The 18,310-nt window shown below is 40.9% G+C and overlaps 1 protein-coding gene across 16 annotated transcripts in view; it reads left to right on the top strand.

The window, feature by feature from the left end:
- rbpjl (recombination signal binding protein for immunoglobulin kappa J region-like) overlaps nucleotides 1–18,310 on the top strand; it is a 64,555-nt gene that overhangs the window by 33,954 nt on the left and 12,291 nt on the right. For 9 of the 16 annotated variants that reach the window (XM_071494177.1, XM_071494180.1, XM_071494179.1 and 6 more), the window contains 7 exons: nucleotides 1,233–1,410; nucleotides 3,095–3,238; nucleotides 4,873–4,985; nucleotides 7,355–7,495; nucleotides 7,667–7,822; nucleotides 10,733–10,836; nucleotides 14,559–15,355. In XM_071494177.1, coding sequence (XP_071350278.1) covers nucleotides 1,233–1,410; nucleotides 3,095–3,238; nucleotides 4,873–4,985; nucleotides 7,355–7,495; nucleotides 7,667–7,822; nucleotides 10,733–10,836; nucleotides 14,559–14,859 — 1,137 coding nt within the window. In that variant the 3' untranslated portion in view covers nucleotides 14,860–15,355. Of the gene's footprint in view, nucleotides 1–1,232; nucleotides 1,411–3,094; nucleotides 3,239–4,872; nucleotides 4,986–7,354; nucleotides 7,496–7,666; nucleotides 7,823–10,732; nucleotides 10,837–11,903; nucleotides 14,293–14,558; nucleotides 15,356–18,310 lie in introns of those variants that run through there. The other 7 variants (XM_071494185.1, XM_071494176.1, XM_071494184.1 and 4 more) reach the window with 7 other exon arrangements.

Below are 18,310 nucleotides of genomic sequence, written 5' to 3' on the forward strand. Positions count from 1 at the left end.
CACAGCTCTGATTGCTCTACGGTTTTATACCAGGTGATCTTTCAGGTCAGGTATAGTTGAGGTGTTTCGTGTCCACAGATCAGCGGTGTGCCGGGTCACTCACCGGGTTTAAAGACTCTGACCGGCTGCTGAACACTGTGGTGAAGTTCCTGTCAAAACCACCTGAGGATGAGATAGCAGTGCACTCCTTTAATGTTATTAGCTCCCCAAAAGTGATAACAGGTATAACAAGTGCTAATGAAAGTAAATCAACAGTCTCCATGGAAACAGTAGAATTTCACTGCTGTAAAATCTCTTTCACTGATGCAAATACTTCATTTTTTTCCTTAAGGAAATCTTTTAAGAGATTCTGTACAACACCCTTAAATAACCCCCTCAGCCAAAGAGAAAAAAAACCTTAAATGTCATACTTAACTCGATAACTTAAGGTGTTTTGTGCAACCGGCCCCTGGAGATCAGTGATGTGCGATGACGTGAGAGTATTCATTCTTTGTCCTAATGAATGAATACAGATCAATATTGACAGGATCATAGATTTGTAGAATTTAAAGGGTTAATAATTATCAGACATATGAAAGCTGCCTTCAGTCTTCACAGTGACGTTTTCCCTTCTGTGCTTCGTTTGTACTGTAGGATCATCACCTGTCTGTTTGAGGGTTACAGCACTGAAGCACTTAATCCAAATATATATTTCCTCATCTAAAGCGACACTGACACACACACACTATCACTTTCTTTACATCCAGAGGACAGTCTTCAATACAGACGTTCAAATTATTTCCTTTTGAAGATAAAACCAATGATAAACAAATTTAAATTAAAACTTAATTTTCTGATTTATGTCTGTAAAAAACACTGTTGGTGATAAATCTGAGCTTTGATTGACTAATCGTCTCAGGGCTGGACCAGCAGCCGTAGATGAGTGAGTGATGAGATCCTAAACTGCTGCTAAACTCAGACCTGAGGCCTTTTGTGTGTGAGCGACAGACAGCTCTGTGTGTTTACCCAGACAAGACAAGCACCTCCTTGGTTACAGATGACTGTGGACTCCACAAACAGTCACGTCTGACAGAAAAACTACACTCCTGTAAACACATTGTGTGTGTTCACTGCTGAGGGAGTAAACACAACAAACAGACATCCTGCATCTGCGTTACTGCACAGAGCGCCAGGATCACATCGTTCGGACTGTGGGGACAGTGGAGTAAAACTCGGTCTCCATGTTTCTGCAGCAGATGTTTGCCTGTGCCAAGTCCCTGTTCATCTCTGACCAGGACAAGAGGAAGCATTTCCGCCTGTTGCTGCGACTCTTCTTGGGCAACAGACAGGAAGTGGGTTCCTTCCAGAGCAGAATGATCAAAGTCATCTCCAAACCCTCGCAAAAGAGACAGTCCATGAAGAACGCCGACTGTGAGTCACGATTTTATATGTTTCCCTCTTTTCTCCCATTTTTCAGTTCAGCAAATTAATTTTATTATTTAGCATTTATACGTGAGTCCTGACATCAGAGTGAGGCAACCAGCAGAGACTGCAGTGAGTTACTGCAGCCAACCAACCCATATCCAAATGTAATATATATACATATGTTACATTTCTATATAAAAAATATATGTACATATAAAATAAAAACACATATATGTATATATACAGTATAGATTATATATGAAACCTGTTTGAAACTAATTGGAAAAACTTCATATATTGGCGTATATGTCTAGCCCAAACAAGTATGTATGTTTATATATACATGTAGACATACAGTATGTTACATAGATATATATCTGTCTCTAAGCCTGTCAATTATGTTTATATTATAAACAGTGGTCTCCAAAAGTCTGAGACCACTTTCCCAGAATAAGAAGAAGCTCATCTACACTTAACTTCCTCATTGAGACTCCTGGATCAGACCTTATGCCCCGCCCACCACCTGCTTGCTCCAGGTGTCCAGGTGAAAGAGAGCATCAAGATGGTTAGAGGAGGAAACATCAGAGAGACTCAGCCTCATGTTTGAGCCTCAGTCAGACCCAGACTCAGATGAGGAGTCTGTTGAGACCAGAATCAGAGACTAGCAGACGGATCAGAACAGTTAGCGTAGTTAGCATCTTTTATTTGTTTATGTTGTTTGTTAGCTTGTAACTGGCAGTGGCTGACACAGTGTTAGTGGTTGTGCTAATGCAAACTCTGGCTCTCTGTACTGACAAGGTTTCAGGTTTATTTAGCCCCGCCCCCTGTCCCTGCAAGTTGACAGGATTGGTTCCTTAGGTTCTATGACACATGAATCCCTGGGTGTCTGAATCTGTTTTTATGAGACTGTCATTGGTTCACTGCAGTTCAAGGTGGAAATTCTCAGTCATGGTCTTGACTGATTATGTCTTGTATTATATAAAAAATCATATGGACATTAACAAGATGAAACACTTGATTTTCATCATCTTTAATCTGAGCATTTCTGTTTGAACCCAGTATCTGACAGTTTTTAACTTTCAGTCTTTTTCATATAACACTGCTGGTGCTAATATCAGGTAATTTTTCTACATTTGTTGTAGTTTAATTGAATCTACACACGTTTATAAACTGATGATGTTTCATCTCTGATTTCTTCTTCTGTGTAAAAATGACTTTCAGTCGTCTGGTCCCAGGTTTAGCTGAGTGACTGGTGGCTGGTCATTACGTGTCATAACTCTCTGCACTCTCAGGTCACTGCAGGTCACAGGGTCTGATTCAGGCATCCACAACCTACAAGCGCACACACACACACACACACACACACACACACACACACACAAATACACACAAACTAAAAGGAGACATCATCCTGACAGCTGAGATTGCAGATCAGGTGACATCAGATCGCTCAGGTTTCTGTGGGAGTGTGTGTATGTGTTTGTGTGTGTGTGTGTGTGTGTGTGTGTGTGTGTGTTTGAATGTTTGTGTGTGTGTGTGTTTGTGTGTGTCATGATGCTAAGAAAAACCAATAAAATGCTCTTTGTCACAGGCAAAACAGGGCTTAACTCTGAATCCCTGTACTGTGGTGTACAGTGTGTGTTTGTGTATGTGTATCAGTATCAGTGTGTCTTTGTTTGTGTGTTTTCAGTGTGTATCTCCTCGTGCTCCAGAGTAGCTCTGTTCAACCGTTTGCGCTCTCAGACGGTCAGCACTCGTTACCTCTCAGTGGACAGAGGAGCGTTTGTCGCCAGCGCGCGGCAGTGGACAGCCTTCACCATCACCATGGGTAAACGTGTGTGTCACAACTTGTGTGTGTTCACAGCTTCTTACTCACACACTGATTTATGCCCTGTGTGCTGTAAAGGTCACAGTGTAGTCAGTTTGACTTTAATTCTAACACAGATGTTTTTATGAATCTAATATCCCATAAAATCTAATTTTCTTACAGAAAACACACTGAATGATTTTTTTCTAAATCATAAACAGATTCTTGTTGGTGTGTGATGTTGATACAACACACATACTGTCAGCAAAAACTGCTTTTTCTGCTATAAACTAGCTCATAAGTGGCTGCTTGAATCTCCTCACTGTCTGTGTGGCCACAGCCGTGTTTAAAGAGCAGAACCCTGGTTTGTTATAGGTCTGCTTTGTTTTCCTACAAACCTGCTGATAATGTTAGCAAGTCCTCACAAGTGCAGGCAGCGAAGCAACATTGCACATGAGTGAGATTTATCTCCTCAGTGGAATCACAACACATGGACCCACGTCTGTCACAACACACCCGTCAGTGGTGAGAATCTTATTCAATCAACCAAATTAAGTAGCAGTTACCAGAAAGACAGTGTTGTCAAGCCACCAGCCAGCTCCGGTCCTCAGGCGTCAGGCCCTTTTTATTTTGTTTTGTCAGGGAAGTCGAGGTCCCAGACTCTAGTTGTGCACAATCTATACTGTCAGCACCGAGTATCAGATGACCTCTGTCATGAGTGGACCTGCTGACGACGCCAAAATTGTGGTGGCAGTTTCTGTCACCTGTATAACCAGAGGTATCACATCTCCATGGTGCAGGAGTCAAGAGACTGACACAGGGATGAACAGTGGTCATGAGGCTTGGACCAATATTCATTAATATCTAATATTGTGATTTTCCCCCCATATGCAATATTTTTTATATCAATATTATTTTTTTTAATATTTGCTGAGTCCGACCCTCATTTCAGTTTCTTACTGTACATTGTATCTCAGCATGTGACAAATAAAACCATGAATTGCATCACTTATAATATTATAAAACCAAAAACATAGAATACAATAATATAATAATAAAATACAACAATCCTGCGATATTATCCTGTATCGTGATATTTGGGTTCTGTATCAAGATATTAAATCTTGGACGTCGCCCAAGTGTTGTGGTCATCACTGGCATCAAACTCATACCGTCCAATCACCAGACAGCTTCTCTCACCACACGGCCACCCTGCATAAATACAGTCACTGTGAGCAGGTATTCACCAGTGTTTCCCTCACACACGTCTGGAAAAGCCTGTCGAGATCTGTGAGGTTATTTATTTAACACAGTGCTCGGTGTGCACGGACCTCCCACCACCAAACCTAGACCTCAGTCATTCATCTGTCTACACGCTCCTCTCTACACACACACACACACACACACACACACACACACACACACACACACACGCTCACCTTCTTTTTGTCTTAATTATCAGTTGTTTCCCAAGTAAATCACAGTAGGAAACTCTACTGACCCTGTAAAGACAAGATGTATGTGTTTTAGTCGAAGTTTGTCCATTAATATAAATGAATATTCATACATAGTTGTGTGTGTGTGTGTGTGTGTGTGTGTGTGTGTGTGTGTGTGTGTGTGTGTGTGTGTGTGTGTGTGTGTGTGTGTGTGTGTGTGTGCAGTGGAGGAACAGCGTGCTGACCAAGGGGACTTTGTGCTGAGCGAAGGCTTCATCTGTTACGGCTGTGTGGTCCAGTTAGTGTGTACCGAGTCTGGACTAGCTCTGCCACCCATGGTAACACACGCGCGCACACACACACACACACACACAATGCTTTCTTAAGCATTAAAATTAAGCTCTATAGTTCTATTATTTTGGTATTTATAGCATACATACTGTGTACACACTCTGCTTTGGTTTTGTCTTTTATATAATTTTGATAAATTAATACAAAACTCTTCAAATATTTTGTCTCAGGTATTATATATATTATAATATATTTATATTGACGTCCTCTAGTAATTTAGTAATCACATAAAAAGAAGAATCTGATTAAAGGTCCCATATTTTACCCTTTTCTGGTGTTTTATTTGGTCCAGGTGGGCGGGGCTCAGGGCATGTTTGGGAGCAGTAACTGCTTTGTTGTGACATCACAAAGTTCCAGAAGTCCTGACGGCTGATTTTAAGGCTCAGTTTCTGAATACAAGCTGTGTGCATTTCTCTGTGGACTGAGGCCTTGATACTTTCACAGTATTAATATAGAACCTAGACCTGGGGCACCTCAGTGGCTCACCTGGTAGAGCGCATACCATTAAGGCAGCGGCCCTGGGTTTGAATCCGACCCGTGGCCCTTTGCTGCATGTCATCCCCTCTCTCTCCCTGACTTTCCTGTCACTCTATCCAATAAAGGCACTAAAAAGCCAAAAAAATAACTTTAAAAAAAAAAATATATATATATATATATATATATAGAACCTAGACCTGCTTTATAATCAAAAACACATGGACATCTACCTTTATATAATATGGAGCCTTAAATATAAAAATGACCCTGATGAACTCAGTCTTACTGTCTGTCCTGAAAACGCAGGTCAGTTCAGTAACAATGAGGTAATTAGAAAAGCTGCTAATTTTCTGAGAATCAGTGTTTAAATCCCTATCACTGTAAATACACACCCTGCTGAAGTGTTCTTGAGCAAGACACTAAATTCCCACCACCTCTTTCTTTTAACCTGGTTTGACTGTGTAGTGCAGCACTGATGCAGGGAAAGTTGATCTTTCCCATCGACAAAGTAATAACAACAGTGGTTGCGTTGAAACCTCTTATGAAAAATTTGCCTTTTATGATTCTTTACAACCACAGGAGAGTGAAAAAGGTTCTCACGCTCTGGAGTGCAGCTGTCTCACCTCATTATTTCATGTTTCAATCACAAAGTCAAAGGTATAATCACTACTCTCACCCTGTGTGTCTTACAGATGTGTCTGTGCAGCTGTTACATAACCTGCTAATCCCAAAACTACTGTTATTGTTCCTCCCATCATCCACTTAAAGTTATACTGAGACGAACCTCTCAGCAGAATCCCCCACATTTCGCTGAGCAGACCCTTTCTCAGCACCTCCTAGACTGCTGTCATAACAACCTCAGCTGCCGGCCTGGTGGTAGAAGGTGGAGGTATAGCTGCACCCTACACCTCTATATGTTTTTATAGTTGAGGCCTCTTGCTGCTTGGTTTGTTTGAAGATCGAGGATTTTTCCTTGCGTGACAAGCAGCTCGGTTTGGTTGTGTGGTTGTGGTCGACGTCCAAGGCCTGAAAAGGTGAAGGAAGATGTATAGAGCAAAAAGTTCAGCCGCATCAGCAGCTGTGAAAAGACTTAAATAGGAGAAAAAGCTGTTTAATATTCTGTGTGCGGTGCAGGTTAGGGTGTGTTTGAGCGTTGTTAGTTCCTAGGGTTGGGGCTCAAGGCCTGGAGATACCAGAAGCCTGATTGTGTAGCCTCCAGCGACGTACAGACCACCTGGTTGATGAACAGATTGTGCAGCTTTAAATCCTCTGTGTCAGCTAACTGCAGCTGTGTTATTTCTGCTGCTCTTCTACCGTACATTTCAGCTTTGTTGTTTTTGGGAGCCTTTTGTTATCTCAGCCAGCCAACTACAGTTTCCTTTGACCTGACTCCTGATCTTAAAGGTCCTGTATTTTGTACATTTTCTGCGTTTTATTTGAAGTGTTGATATCCACAAGAAGATGTATTTGTGGTTTTAAGAAACCAAAAATATCTCAGTGTCGTTTTACATCTCCTCTCTCAGGCTTCTCTCTGCAGCGATGACTGCTTTGTTGTGACATTACAAAGTTCCAGAAGTCCTGACGGCTGGTTTTAAGGCTCAGTTTCTGAATACAGGCTGTGTGCATTTCTCTGTGGACTGAGGCTCTGATACTTTCACAGTATTAATATAGAACCTAGACCTGCTTTATAATCACAAACACATGGACATCTACCTTTAGACTCTATGTGACCTTTAAACAACTTCTCTTCCTCTTAACATAATGTGTGTGTAGCTTTAATAAAATATTTAGATTAGATATAAATTAATACTTATATTAAATAAATGTATTTAATTGATTATTGGTTTTGCCCTTCATTTGTCTTGTTAAATGCCACCAGGTGATTCGTAAGGTCAACAAGCAGTACGCCATCTTAGACATTGACGAGCCGGTTTCTCAGCTCCACAAGTGCGCCTTCCAGTTCAGAGACAATCCTCATGCCTACCTGTGTCTGTCTAATGACGCCATCATACAGTACCAGGTGAGACCACCTCCCACTGCCTTCCCTCTCTCTCTGTCCCCACTCCACCCTCCTCTTATCACAACCTTCTCTGTCATCTGTCCTCCACCTGGCCGCACTAATCACACCTTCTCTCTCTCTCCCTCTTTCTTCCTCTGTTCCTCCGTTCAAACGTCTCCTCCGTCCTCCCAGGCTCCCTCCAGCGTCAGAGACCCCAGCAGAGTGGTGCTGAACGACGGATCCTGTTGGACTATCATCGGAGTGGAAACAGTGGAATTCACCTTTAATCAGGGTGTGGCCTGCATCCAGACTCCAGTCAGTCCTTTTCCTGTTATCACAGGGTTAGAGGTGAGTTGGATCACACAGGTGCTGACACACACACACACACACACACACACACTCACACTGACACTCAGGGTGTTTCTCAGTGTAATTGAAACCAAAGAGGGTCAATGTGACTGAGGACAAATAAAGGTCACAGTTAGAGCTGCAGCCAACAGTGTGATCTTCACCAAGAGATCGTCCTGTAGTTTTAGTCTAATCTCTTCACAGCAGATGGGCTCCCTGCACACAGAGCCCTAAAGTCTGTGTACGTCCAGGCAGTTTGTTTTTTTCTCATTTTACATTAAAAATGGGGGTGGCCTGGTAGTCGAGTGGTTAGGGCGCATACCATTTGAGCGCAAGACGCTCTTGGCAGGCAGTCGCCGGTTCGACTCCCGATCGGTCTAACTCTTTCCTGCATGTCAATCCCCTCTCTCTACCCCCTTTCCTGTCAGTCTCTACTGATCTCTAATAAAGGCATAAAAAGCCCCAAAAAAATATAACTTTTAAAAATGAAAAAAACCATGGCATTTCCATTTCTTCGGTTTTAAACCATCCATCTCTCTCTTTGCCATCACGCCGCACACAGACGACAGCGACATTCAGGGCCAGCATTATGTTTTCAGGTTGTCCGTCCGTCCCATTCTCATGGACGTGGTATCTCTGTGACGCCTTTAGGGAATTTCTTCAAATTTGGTGCAAACATTCAATTGGACTCAAGGATGAACTGATTAGAGTTAAGTGGTCAAAGGTCAAAGGTCAAGGTCACTGTGACCTCACAAAATATGGTTTTGGCCTTGTAGACACAATATCTCAGGAGCTCCTCAAGGGAATCCATTCAAATTGGGCACAAATGTGGCCAAAGGTCAATGGTCAAGGTCAGTGACCTCACAAAGTACTTTTTTAGTCAAGACTTCACACAGCAACTGTGTGGTTTATATTTTACAGGATTCTGGATAAACAGGGATTTACCCTGAAACTAGTCTAAATTAGCAGAGACGGACAGATAAAGATCTCTTTTCTGCTTTGCATTAAGATGTGAAAAATATTTTATCAAAAGTGTGAGATGTGTTAATTACTTGTGTAGCGTGAATTATTAGCTGAATTATTTAATAAGTGAAAATGCACTGTGTGGTCCTTCCCTGACGTGACCAGCAGAGGTCACCACGTGTTACTAAATTATTGTTCACCCATTCACCAAATAAGTTAAAATATGATCAAGCTAATGTTCACTTTTTATAGCTGTTGTTCATTGTTGGTTGTAGCCAATTCATCAGTCCTCAGCCAGACATCACATAGTGGACAAATCAATCTCCCAAAGGTACTGATCATTATCATATCTGCAGCAGGCAGCTTTTAGACTGTTTATTTAATCATTGAGAGCTAAATAACCAGAACTACATATAATGTAGCTATTTTACACATTAGTAGCCTCCAAGGTCGAGACGGAGTGTACCTACACCAGTCTTCAAAGACAAAAAATCTAATTCAGAGATATTTCAGATCTAACCCCAAAATTGAATGGGTTAAAATGTAATCTAATTCTTTAAATAGACAATAATAAACAAATTGTCTGTCTATCTGTGCTTGCATAATTTTGCACTTCATAGAATGCCCATTCTATCCTCTGGCTTTTATTTTGAAATATTTACCTTTACATCCGTGCCACATGACTACCTTTCTTCATTTGCAAACACCAGAATTGAACCGTTTGTTCCAATTTCCTGTTTTTTGTTTTTAAATTCTGACAGTTAAAACGGAAATGTTTTAAAAACTGCCTGAATGTACACTAATTCAAAGAGCACTGAGACAGTTTAACATTTATACATAAGAGTGAGCATGTGAAGAAGGTTAACTCCTCTCAGTCATATATTATTTATTAGATTATAAATGATGTTTAAGAAACCACTACAAGAACTGTTCATCCTAACCGCAGGTTCCTGTTCTGCAAAACCTACAGCGGTATGAGGCATGAGAGAAGAGGAAATGAGCCAAGCTGTCACTTATAAAGACATGAGGTCAAAGTGGGAACATGAACTTGTATTTTTCCATTTCACAGAAGTGAAAGGGAACGCTGAGGTCCAATGTGAAAACAATACATCCCAACCTTACAGCCTCCAGCAGGTGAAACAGCTGAACGAGCTGCTGTGGGGTCATTTAACTACAGAATGTGTAAATGTTACATCACCTTTTTCAAAGCCAGAGGAAACCGCTGAGAAACACACACTGAGAGTGACTCTTTAATTTTGTCGACACACGGTTTCATTGGCTCATCTGAACATCTGATGTGGAGCGCACATTTTAACACAGGATCCAGAAGCTGTTCCAATGATTTTATTAAGATGGTTAGGTTTATGGATGGATGGACGTTTTTTTTCTGTACATGACAAATATCAACATACATAAAGACAAAATAAGTACAATTAGATATGAACATAAAATATCAGCGCTAACAATAATGAAATAAATCAAGCTGATATCACTTAAATGTGCTTCATTTATGCATCAACTCTGTATTCTCTCTGACTTCAGGGTATTAAACACCTGAATCTAATGCGATTTAATACAAATAAATATTCTAAATCCATGCAATAATAAAATGCTCATCAAATAACCAAATGCTATAATAGTAACTACATAAAATAACTCAAGGTTTGAAAGTTAATTCCTTAACTCAAAGTGGTTCTCTTTGTTCTCCCTGTGGTTTGGAGGGAAAGGGCTCTGCAGACCAGAAGGGTGGGGTTATATAACTGTGGGTGTGGTTAATAGGATGACAGATTTCAGGTAAGGCAGGTTATCAAACTTGTGATTGAACAATATCTCAAAGTAATTAACGGTTGGGCCTTTAACAAGAGAGGAGACTGTTTGTGAAACAGGCAACAATTTGTTTGGTGTATGTGTGTGTGTGTGTGTGTGTGTGTGTGTGTGTCACTACAGGTGAACGGTGGAGGACACGTTGCCATGCTGGAAATCCATGGAGAAAACTTCAGCCCTCATCTCAAAGTCTGGTTTGGCAACAGTGAGGCTGAGACCATGTTCAAGTGAGTTAGAAAAGTGAATAGAAATATTTGATAATGTTAATTAATGTGTTAGCATGTTTGGTTCAGCTGCTTGCTAGCTTGTTTTGCCTGTAGCTAAAGATTTAAGGTTTGTGATTCAGCTCTGGCAGAGCGAAGGATTGGATGTGTTGGTTCTAGGGTCAATACAGTGAATGGGATCCCAACTGTATGTCAGTCAGACACAAGCTAAATTCTGGCTAACGGCACTTTTTACTTTGCTAGCGTCTGTGTTAGCCTCACTTCAAACCCAATGCTGCGTGGTTCAGGTATAACAGACCATAATATGACATGAAATGTCACAGTGGGTGTGATAAATCATCTTAAAGATGTCACTTCCTGGGGTAGGTGATGTAAAAACATTTCAATGAAATGAAATAAAAAAGTAAGAAAAAAAAGATGTCACTTCCTGTTACTACTAAAGGGGCTAAAATGTGATAAACTGATATGACCCAGCAGCAGTAAATAATCTGAGCTAATTCAACTTTGCTGGTGATCAATTTGTAATAATTTCATAATTAAAGGCATGTAAGAGATAATCTCATAGATAAGTATAGACTGCACTTATTTTAAATCAGACTTCCACAGATAGGAACATGTTGGTGTATGGCCTGATTCCTGTATGTCGTATGAGCTTCATCATCACTGAAAATGTCCTGGAAAAGTCCTGGAAAATGATCCCTGGAAAAAAGCAGGAACCCTGACAGAGCTAACTATTGAACGACATTACATGCAGATACTCATAGCAACAGTTGTCATTACATTTTTATTGGCCGGCTGCTCTGTTGTCTTTTATAGCTGGTGGAGCGTTTAGGGGACATGTGGGAAAAACCTGCGACAGACAGACACCACTCACATGTTGTCCCATACCTGACAGACGCATGGCCAAAAAAATACATGTTTAAAATACACGTTTTTCTTCAGACGGACAAAGTTGTATTTGTGTAATCTGGTAACTTCTGTTTTATTCTTTAACAATCAGTCTCAGACGCCCTATTTTTGAATTTATGACTGTTTCATGCCTTTTTCTCTCATGCTGCTTCACCACACAGGCACCAGGTGTGGAGCAAGTGGCAAATTAAAGCTGAAGTCTTGTTAAAGTGAGACTGCTCAGGTCTGTGAAGCTCATAAAAGTTGACCCAAATATGAACATTTTTATGGCGTTTTCACGTAAAAATATTAAGTGGCACCTCCAGACCAAATATTATGTAACCAAGCAGTTTTAAACCAAATTATATTTCATTTTAACCAGATTTCAAAAGCAGGTATTTTGCTGTTTGTTTTCAATAGGAATTTCAATAAAACAGGCTTGAGTTATTCTGCTGAGAATTGTGGGATGTTTCAGAAAGAACGTTGTATTGTTGGGATGATTTGTTATATGAAACATGTTTGATGTGAACATCACCTGCAGAAATCAGTGATACACAGAGACACTAAATTACACCATGTCAAAATACATTATAATACAATGATATTGATATTGTCCCTGCCGAGAATGTTTGCTTGGATTCAGATTTGGATTCACTAAGGAACAACAATAGTAAGATGACTATAAAATATACAAAGAAATCCAAATGCAGTCAGCCAGTATTTTAAAGGTAGATGTCCATGTGTTTGTGATTATAAAGCAGGTCTAGGTTCTATATTAATACTGTGAAAGTATCAAAGCCTCAGTCCACAGAGAAATGTACACAGCCTGTATTCAGAAACTGAGCCTTAAAACCAGCCGTCAGGACTTCTGGAACTTTGTGATGTCACAACAAAGCAGTCTGGACCCACCATCCAACTTTGCAAGATTTGGTTTCTCTGACTGTCTACCTGAAATCTGCTAAATTTTTATTCAATCACTCAGAAAACATTCAGCCAATCATAAGAGAGGCTCAGAGTCTCATGAAAAGTGTAAAATATTGGATCTTTAATTAAAATACGAAAAAATGAGATCCCACCTGATCCACTAATTCACAAACTCTTAAAGCAATAGTTCTACATTTTGTGACAGGCACTCTTTTACTTTCTTACAGAGACGTGGATGAGAAAATTGATACCATTCTCATGTCTGTTTGGTAACATTGAAGCTACAGCCTGTTAGCCTAGCTTAGCACAAGCCTCTGGCCAAAGGGACCAGAATGTTAAAGTATTCCTTTGAATACTGTAGGTCTGCAGCTATAACACTTACTTTTGTTATTGACTAATCTTCTGATTATTGTTTGGATTAACTTATGACTCACTTGGTCTATAAAACATCATGACACAGTAAAAAGGATCTGTAACAGTTTCTAGAGTCCAAAGTCAGAAGTTTTTCACTTTACAATAATTTACAGAAGAGAAAGACGATTGATCTTCCAATGTTTGGTTAAAAAATTACTTGAATAATTATCAAAATAGCTGCAGTTTGATTTTCTCTTGACTGACTTATTGACTGATTAATTGACTGATCAATTGTCTTTATTCACTTTTCACTTCATCCTGTTTCATAGAGTTTTGTTCAGGCTTCATTTAGGTAAAAAAAAAATCTCCCTATTTGTTCAGAACAAATTCTGGACATCATTTGGTTTCCCAACGAGTTTTACCACAAATATTCATTCATTAAGACGCAACGTCCAATCACTGAACTTTCCTATTTACCTTGCTCATCAGTTTTGACCTGAGGAGCATAAAGGGGCTTGTGTTGTACTGAGCTCGGCTGACAGGGAACAATCCTCTCTCTAACTCTTGTGTTGGGAGTCTGTACGTTACAGCAGGTCTCTGCAGAAACTTGACATTCAGGCGTCCCCTCACAGAATCTCACATGACGCATCCCAAAGCCAAATAGCCTCTCTGACGTCAAAATCCACCCCAAATCCCACACCTGTCGTATGCCAGGGTCTCTGGCTGCGAGCGGCTCGCCACGAGGCTCTGCAAATATCCCTCCCATCTGCAGCGGCTCGGCTCAGCACAGAGGAAAGCCATGTTTGTGTAACAGTCATCCACAATGTGCTGTTTGTACGAGAAGCTGCAGCCAATTAGGAACATGATCCCTCACTGCCATGAGAGCCAGGGATGTAGGATGGGTTTGAATGGAAGACCTTATAAAGGGGCTTTCAGAATATCTGCTGCTCGCTGGTATTTCATATCAGCCACACGACTATGTTTAGTCTGTCACATAATCATGTGATTATCTACTTAGCTACAGTTTACGATTCACTATTCTCAGTGTTGTTATCACATTTTTGTCCTTCTGTAATGAACCTCTCCACACGTTTCAGTTAAATTTCTTTATTGCTTAATTCAAACCATTTTAAATTTCATTTTTTCCCAAGCCACTATCAACGGTGATTCTAGAATCCGGTGGGCCCATCCAATCAGCATTCATCACCATTATGTAATAAATAATCTGACACTAATGAAAAATGCACAAAGTGTGGTTAAACTTTGACCTTTTTTTGCTACCCATGGATTCCCTCTGTGCGTTGTAGCCTGTGTTGTGTTTGGAAGATTTACTGTGGATGTAATTTCTTAATGAGCTCAAATAATAATGAACAACAGTAAAATTTTAGGCTTGAAAATGATGAGCTGAGAGACGGGAGCTGTGGGGAGCTGCAGAGTCAGGTGATACCTCTCTGTGGGCCCGACACCTTTCACCTGCAGCTGTTTTCCAGACTGACTCAGCATCACCACATTATCCCACAGACATCTTCTTACTTTCATCTGTCTGTGTTTCTGCTCAGGTCTCCCAAATCTCTGCTCTGCGTCGTCCCTGACATCTCTGTTTTCAGTGACGGCTGGCGCTGCCTGCGTCGCGTCATCACCGTCCCCCTGTCTCTCATCCGACCGGACGGCCTGATTTATCGTACGTCGTTCAGCTTCTCCTACACCCCCGAGCTCCATCCATCGGCGTCCGTCCGAGGAGGAGCAGGAGCGGGAGGAGGGAAGAGAGAAGGAGGGACGGGCGGAGGCCAGGAGGACGACGTCCTGTTGGAGACCATCCATCAGGAGTTCACCAAAGCCAATTTCCACCTCTTCATGTGATGCTGACAAAACTGTCCTCAGGTGAACGTTTAGAGCAAAGTCTGACCATCAGGTGGAGATCCAGACACACTTTATGATTCATCTTAAATTTTGTCAGAGGATGAAAGGAGGATGTTTACCTGTTTGTCTGTAGTTCAGGTCTCATACAGAGACAGACTGTTGTCATTGCTGCTAGAAGCAACACGTTAGTCAGAGAAGATCAGACAACCCTCCAAACATGAACTCAGGAAACAGCGGTGCCGGACTTGTGGATGAAGCGGTTGATGTTTGTGGCTCCTTTTATTCTAAAATGTATTTTCTCATTATACATTAGAAAAACATGCATCTTAACAAGTAACTCACCACAGGGACTTTTTTTTAATTCCAGTAGTATCAAAGTCAAACTGTCCTCGACACACTGGTTTTCACAGCAGTACGAGAACGTGACACACTTCTACGAACATAAATCAATAAACTATGACTGTTTGTGGGTATGACTGTGAACTTTAGGAAACACAGTCTGTTGGTTGTTGAGCATTTTTTTCATGGGCTTGTTTCTACACTGCAGCATCGTGTATAAACTGTGTATCAGCTCATGAAGATAAGATCAAACAGGAAACTGTTGCTCTTCTCAGAAATACTTCTACAACCCAGGCATCAGAATCAAAGCTTTGAGAAATGAGACTTAATTCGAGGAAACTTCACACTTCAGGAACTGATACCAAACATCAGTCGAAACTGCTGACAGGGTTTTAACACCAGCTACTCACACACACACACACACACACACACACACACATTGATCCACTACCTACTAGTGCCCTTACATTCTCCTGCTCTTTATTAAAAATAGGTCCGTAAAAATCACTTATCAATATGAAGTGATATGAAATTTTTATTTTTTTTATTTTTTATTTTTTTAAATTATTGTGATAATATTTTTGGACATATCATCCAACCCTATGTGTACTTCATTTATATACAAGTAGTTAGAGATAATATAATATTTATGACTTCATAGCTCTGTGGGGAAAGCCTCTTTGTGCTTTTGGAAACAGTGTTATCACGTTTAGTCCTGGGCAATAACACAGTAATGATATGTACAGGTGATAGACTTTTCATCCAAAGCAATAATAACATTGGTCAATAGAAAGTCTGATAGTTTCACAGTTGCATGAACAGACCTTATAGGTGATAAAACAGCTTAGAGAAGAAAACCAACTGTAAATGGCTCCAGGAGAAAACTGTAGTGTGACAGATTGAAGGCGTGAGCAGGAGGATGTTTTTCCTGGAGAACGGACACGTGAGCCGAGGGCGCAGTGTTGTGAGAGAAAGCAGCGGTGAAACACTGTCTGCCTCCCATTTGATCCTTTGAGAAGCAGCTTTCAACCTGATCTTCTGTGAAATGATGGAAGCTGAGGCCTGATCTCAGTGAGCTCCGTCTCCAGTGTAACCTCTGTGTGAATGGCACTTTGTTACTCGACTGTAACTGTAATAATTCACGTGGGTTCAGCGGTGAAATGGCAGCGCAGGCGACTCCCAGAGGAGCTCCCTGAATGTTTTCAATTACTTTACCATCACAGCTTTGCTGAGTGATGTCAGAGTCAATACGTTTCTACTAGAGCTCAGTTTAGGCAAAATGATGAAAACTTGTACATTCAATTATTTTTCTCATCCTAGTGGCAACATTGAAGCACAGATTAGCAGTTTTGCTTCTATTCTGTTTGTTGTCAGACAAACATCACCATCAGTCATTAACTACACCCAGCATGAACAGTCAGTGGTCTCGAGGAACTGCTGCATTTTACATTACATTTACTCATTTATCAGACACTTTTATCCAAAGCAACTTACAAGTGTCACTAGAGGTTCAGTGCATTTTTAAGACTTTAGCATAAGTACATCTATTCAATAAGTGCAAGGAGATCAAATAAAGACAAACAGGGCTCGTTAGACCTGTGATTTTTTACTGTACTACACATTTGATGAACGACGGCTCCAGAGCAGCAACGACAGAAATTCATTAGATCTTGCTCAGCACGTTCATGTCTGCCTCACACTTTGTCCCTTAAAGCTCTCGTCCTTATTATGTTAATCCAATTAAAGTGTCTGGTACCAGCAAAACTCCACAAACCACCAAAGCTGATTCTGTCCTACACTTTGTTCCCTCTTTAATTAAGTGTGGGGTCGAAGGCAGAACCGAAAGGCTCTTTTGTTCCAACCAAGTGAAGCAGGAGATAATAACATGAGCATGACAGGACCCCCCACGTGTTGCTCTATAGTAAACCAACATTTCATTCTCTTTTCATCCCTGGCATTCTTCTCATTCTTAACACGGCTACTTCTCTTCAGCATAGACGTTACACCAGGACGTCTTTCTTCATTCAGATCAGCTGTTTTCATAAGAAGTCGTTTCATGTAACAATTGTCTACAGGTTCATGGGACACACACACACCAGATCCCAGTTTAGATGAAGCTTGTAAGACGACTGAAGTGGCTTCATCTCCGCACAGTTTGGTTGGTTGACACCTCATAGCCGTCCGATGTTGGAGTTTAGGGGCTGTGTCCAACTTTCTGAAATCGACTTCAGATAGCGAGGTTATGGCTGAGGCATGAGGCAGGATTTGAACTTCTGCCTCCATGCCAATGACAGTCAAGGCCGAGGGCATTATGTTTTCAGTTCTCCGTCCGTCCCATTCTTGTGAACACAGTAGCTCAGTAAAGCCTTGATGCAACTTCTTCACCCAGACTCAAGGATGAACTGATTAGATTTTCATGGTCAAAGGTCAAAGGTCACTGTGATGTCACAAAACACGTTTTTGGCCATAAGTCATGAATTCAGAAATTAATTTCTATAAAGTTAAAATGAAGTGATGATATTTTATATCCATAAGGTCAAAGGCCAACTTCACTGTGACATCATAACGTTCTGCAAAAACAACTCTGGCTGTTATTCAATGCTGTAACTCAGGAAGTGGAGAAGTGTTAACAGAGACTGTAGATTGGTTGAGTTTAGTGTGTTACCAAAGCAGTTCTAGATACATGTATTGCGTGACATGAGGAACTGAGGCTGTTAGAGAGTAGAGTGAACTACCCAGTTTTAGTGTGGTGTTCCTAATAAAGTGCTCAGTCAGAGTATGTGAGTGTATTCATGTAGCATTTTATTATTGTAAGAGTATTTGTTTGTAATTTGGAACAGACAAAAAACAAACTTGAAGCATCAGAGCTCAACTGTTGCATAACCATAGTCTACAGTATCTGGTCATCCAGACTGCAGGCAGGCGTGACGCCTTCACCTGCAAACCTCACGTGTCTAATATTCTGACAGGAACAGAACGGTATGTGTCTCTCTTCCTGCACCCTTTCTCCCTTCCACTCCTCCTCCTCCTCGTCTTCCTCATCATTAACAAGACAAACATGTGTGAGAGAGGAGGAAGGAGACGGGTAGAAACACCAGACCATGCGGTCTCC

The sequence above is a fragment of the Trachinotus anak genome, unplaced genomic scaffold, assembly GCF_046630095.1.
Source record: "Trachinotus anak isolate AG129_WGS33_773 ecotype Australia unplaced genomic scaffold, CSIRO_AGI_Tana_v1 ptg000013l, whole genome shotgun sequence".
NCBI lineage: Eukaryota > Metazoa > Chordata > Actinopteri > Carangiformes > Carangidae > Trachinotus > Trachinotus anak.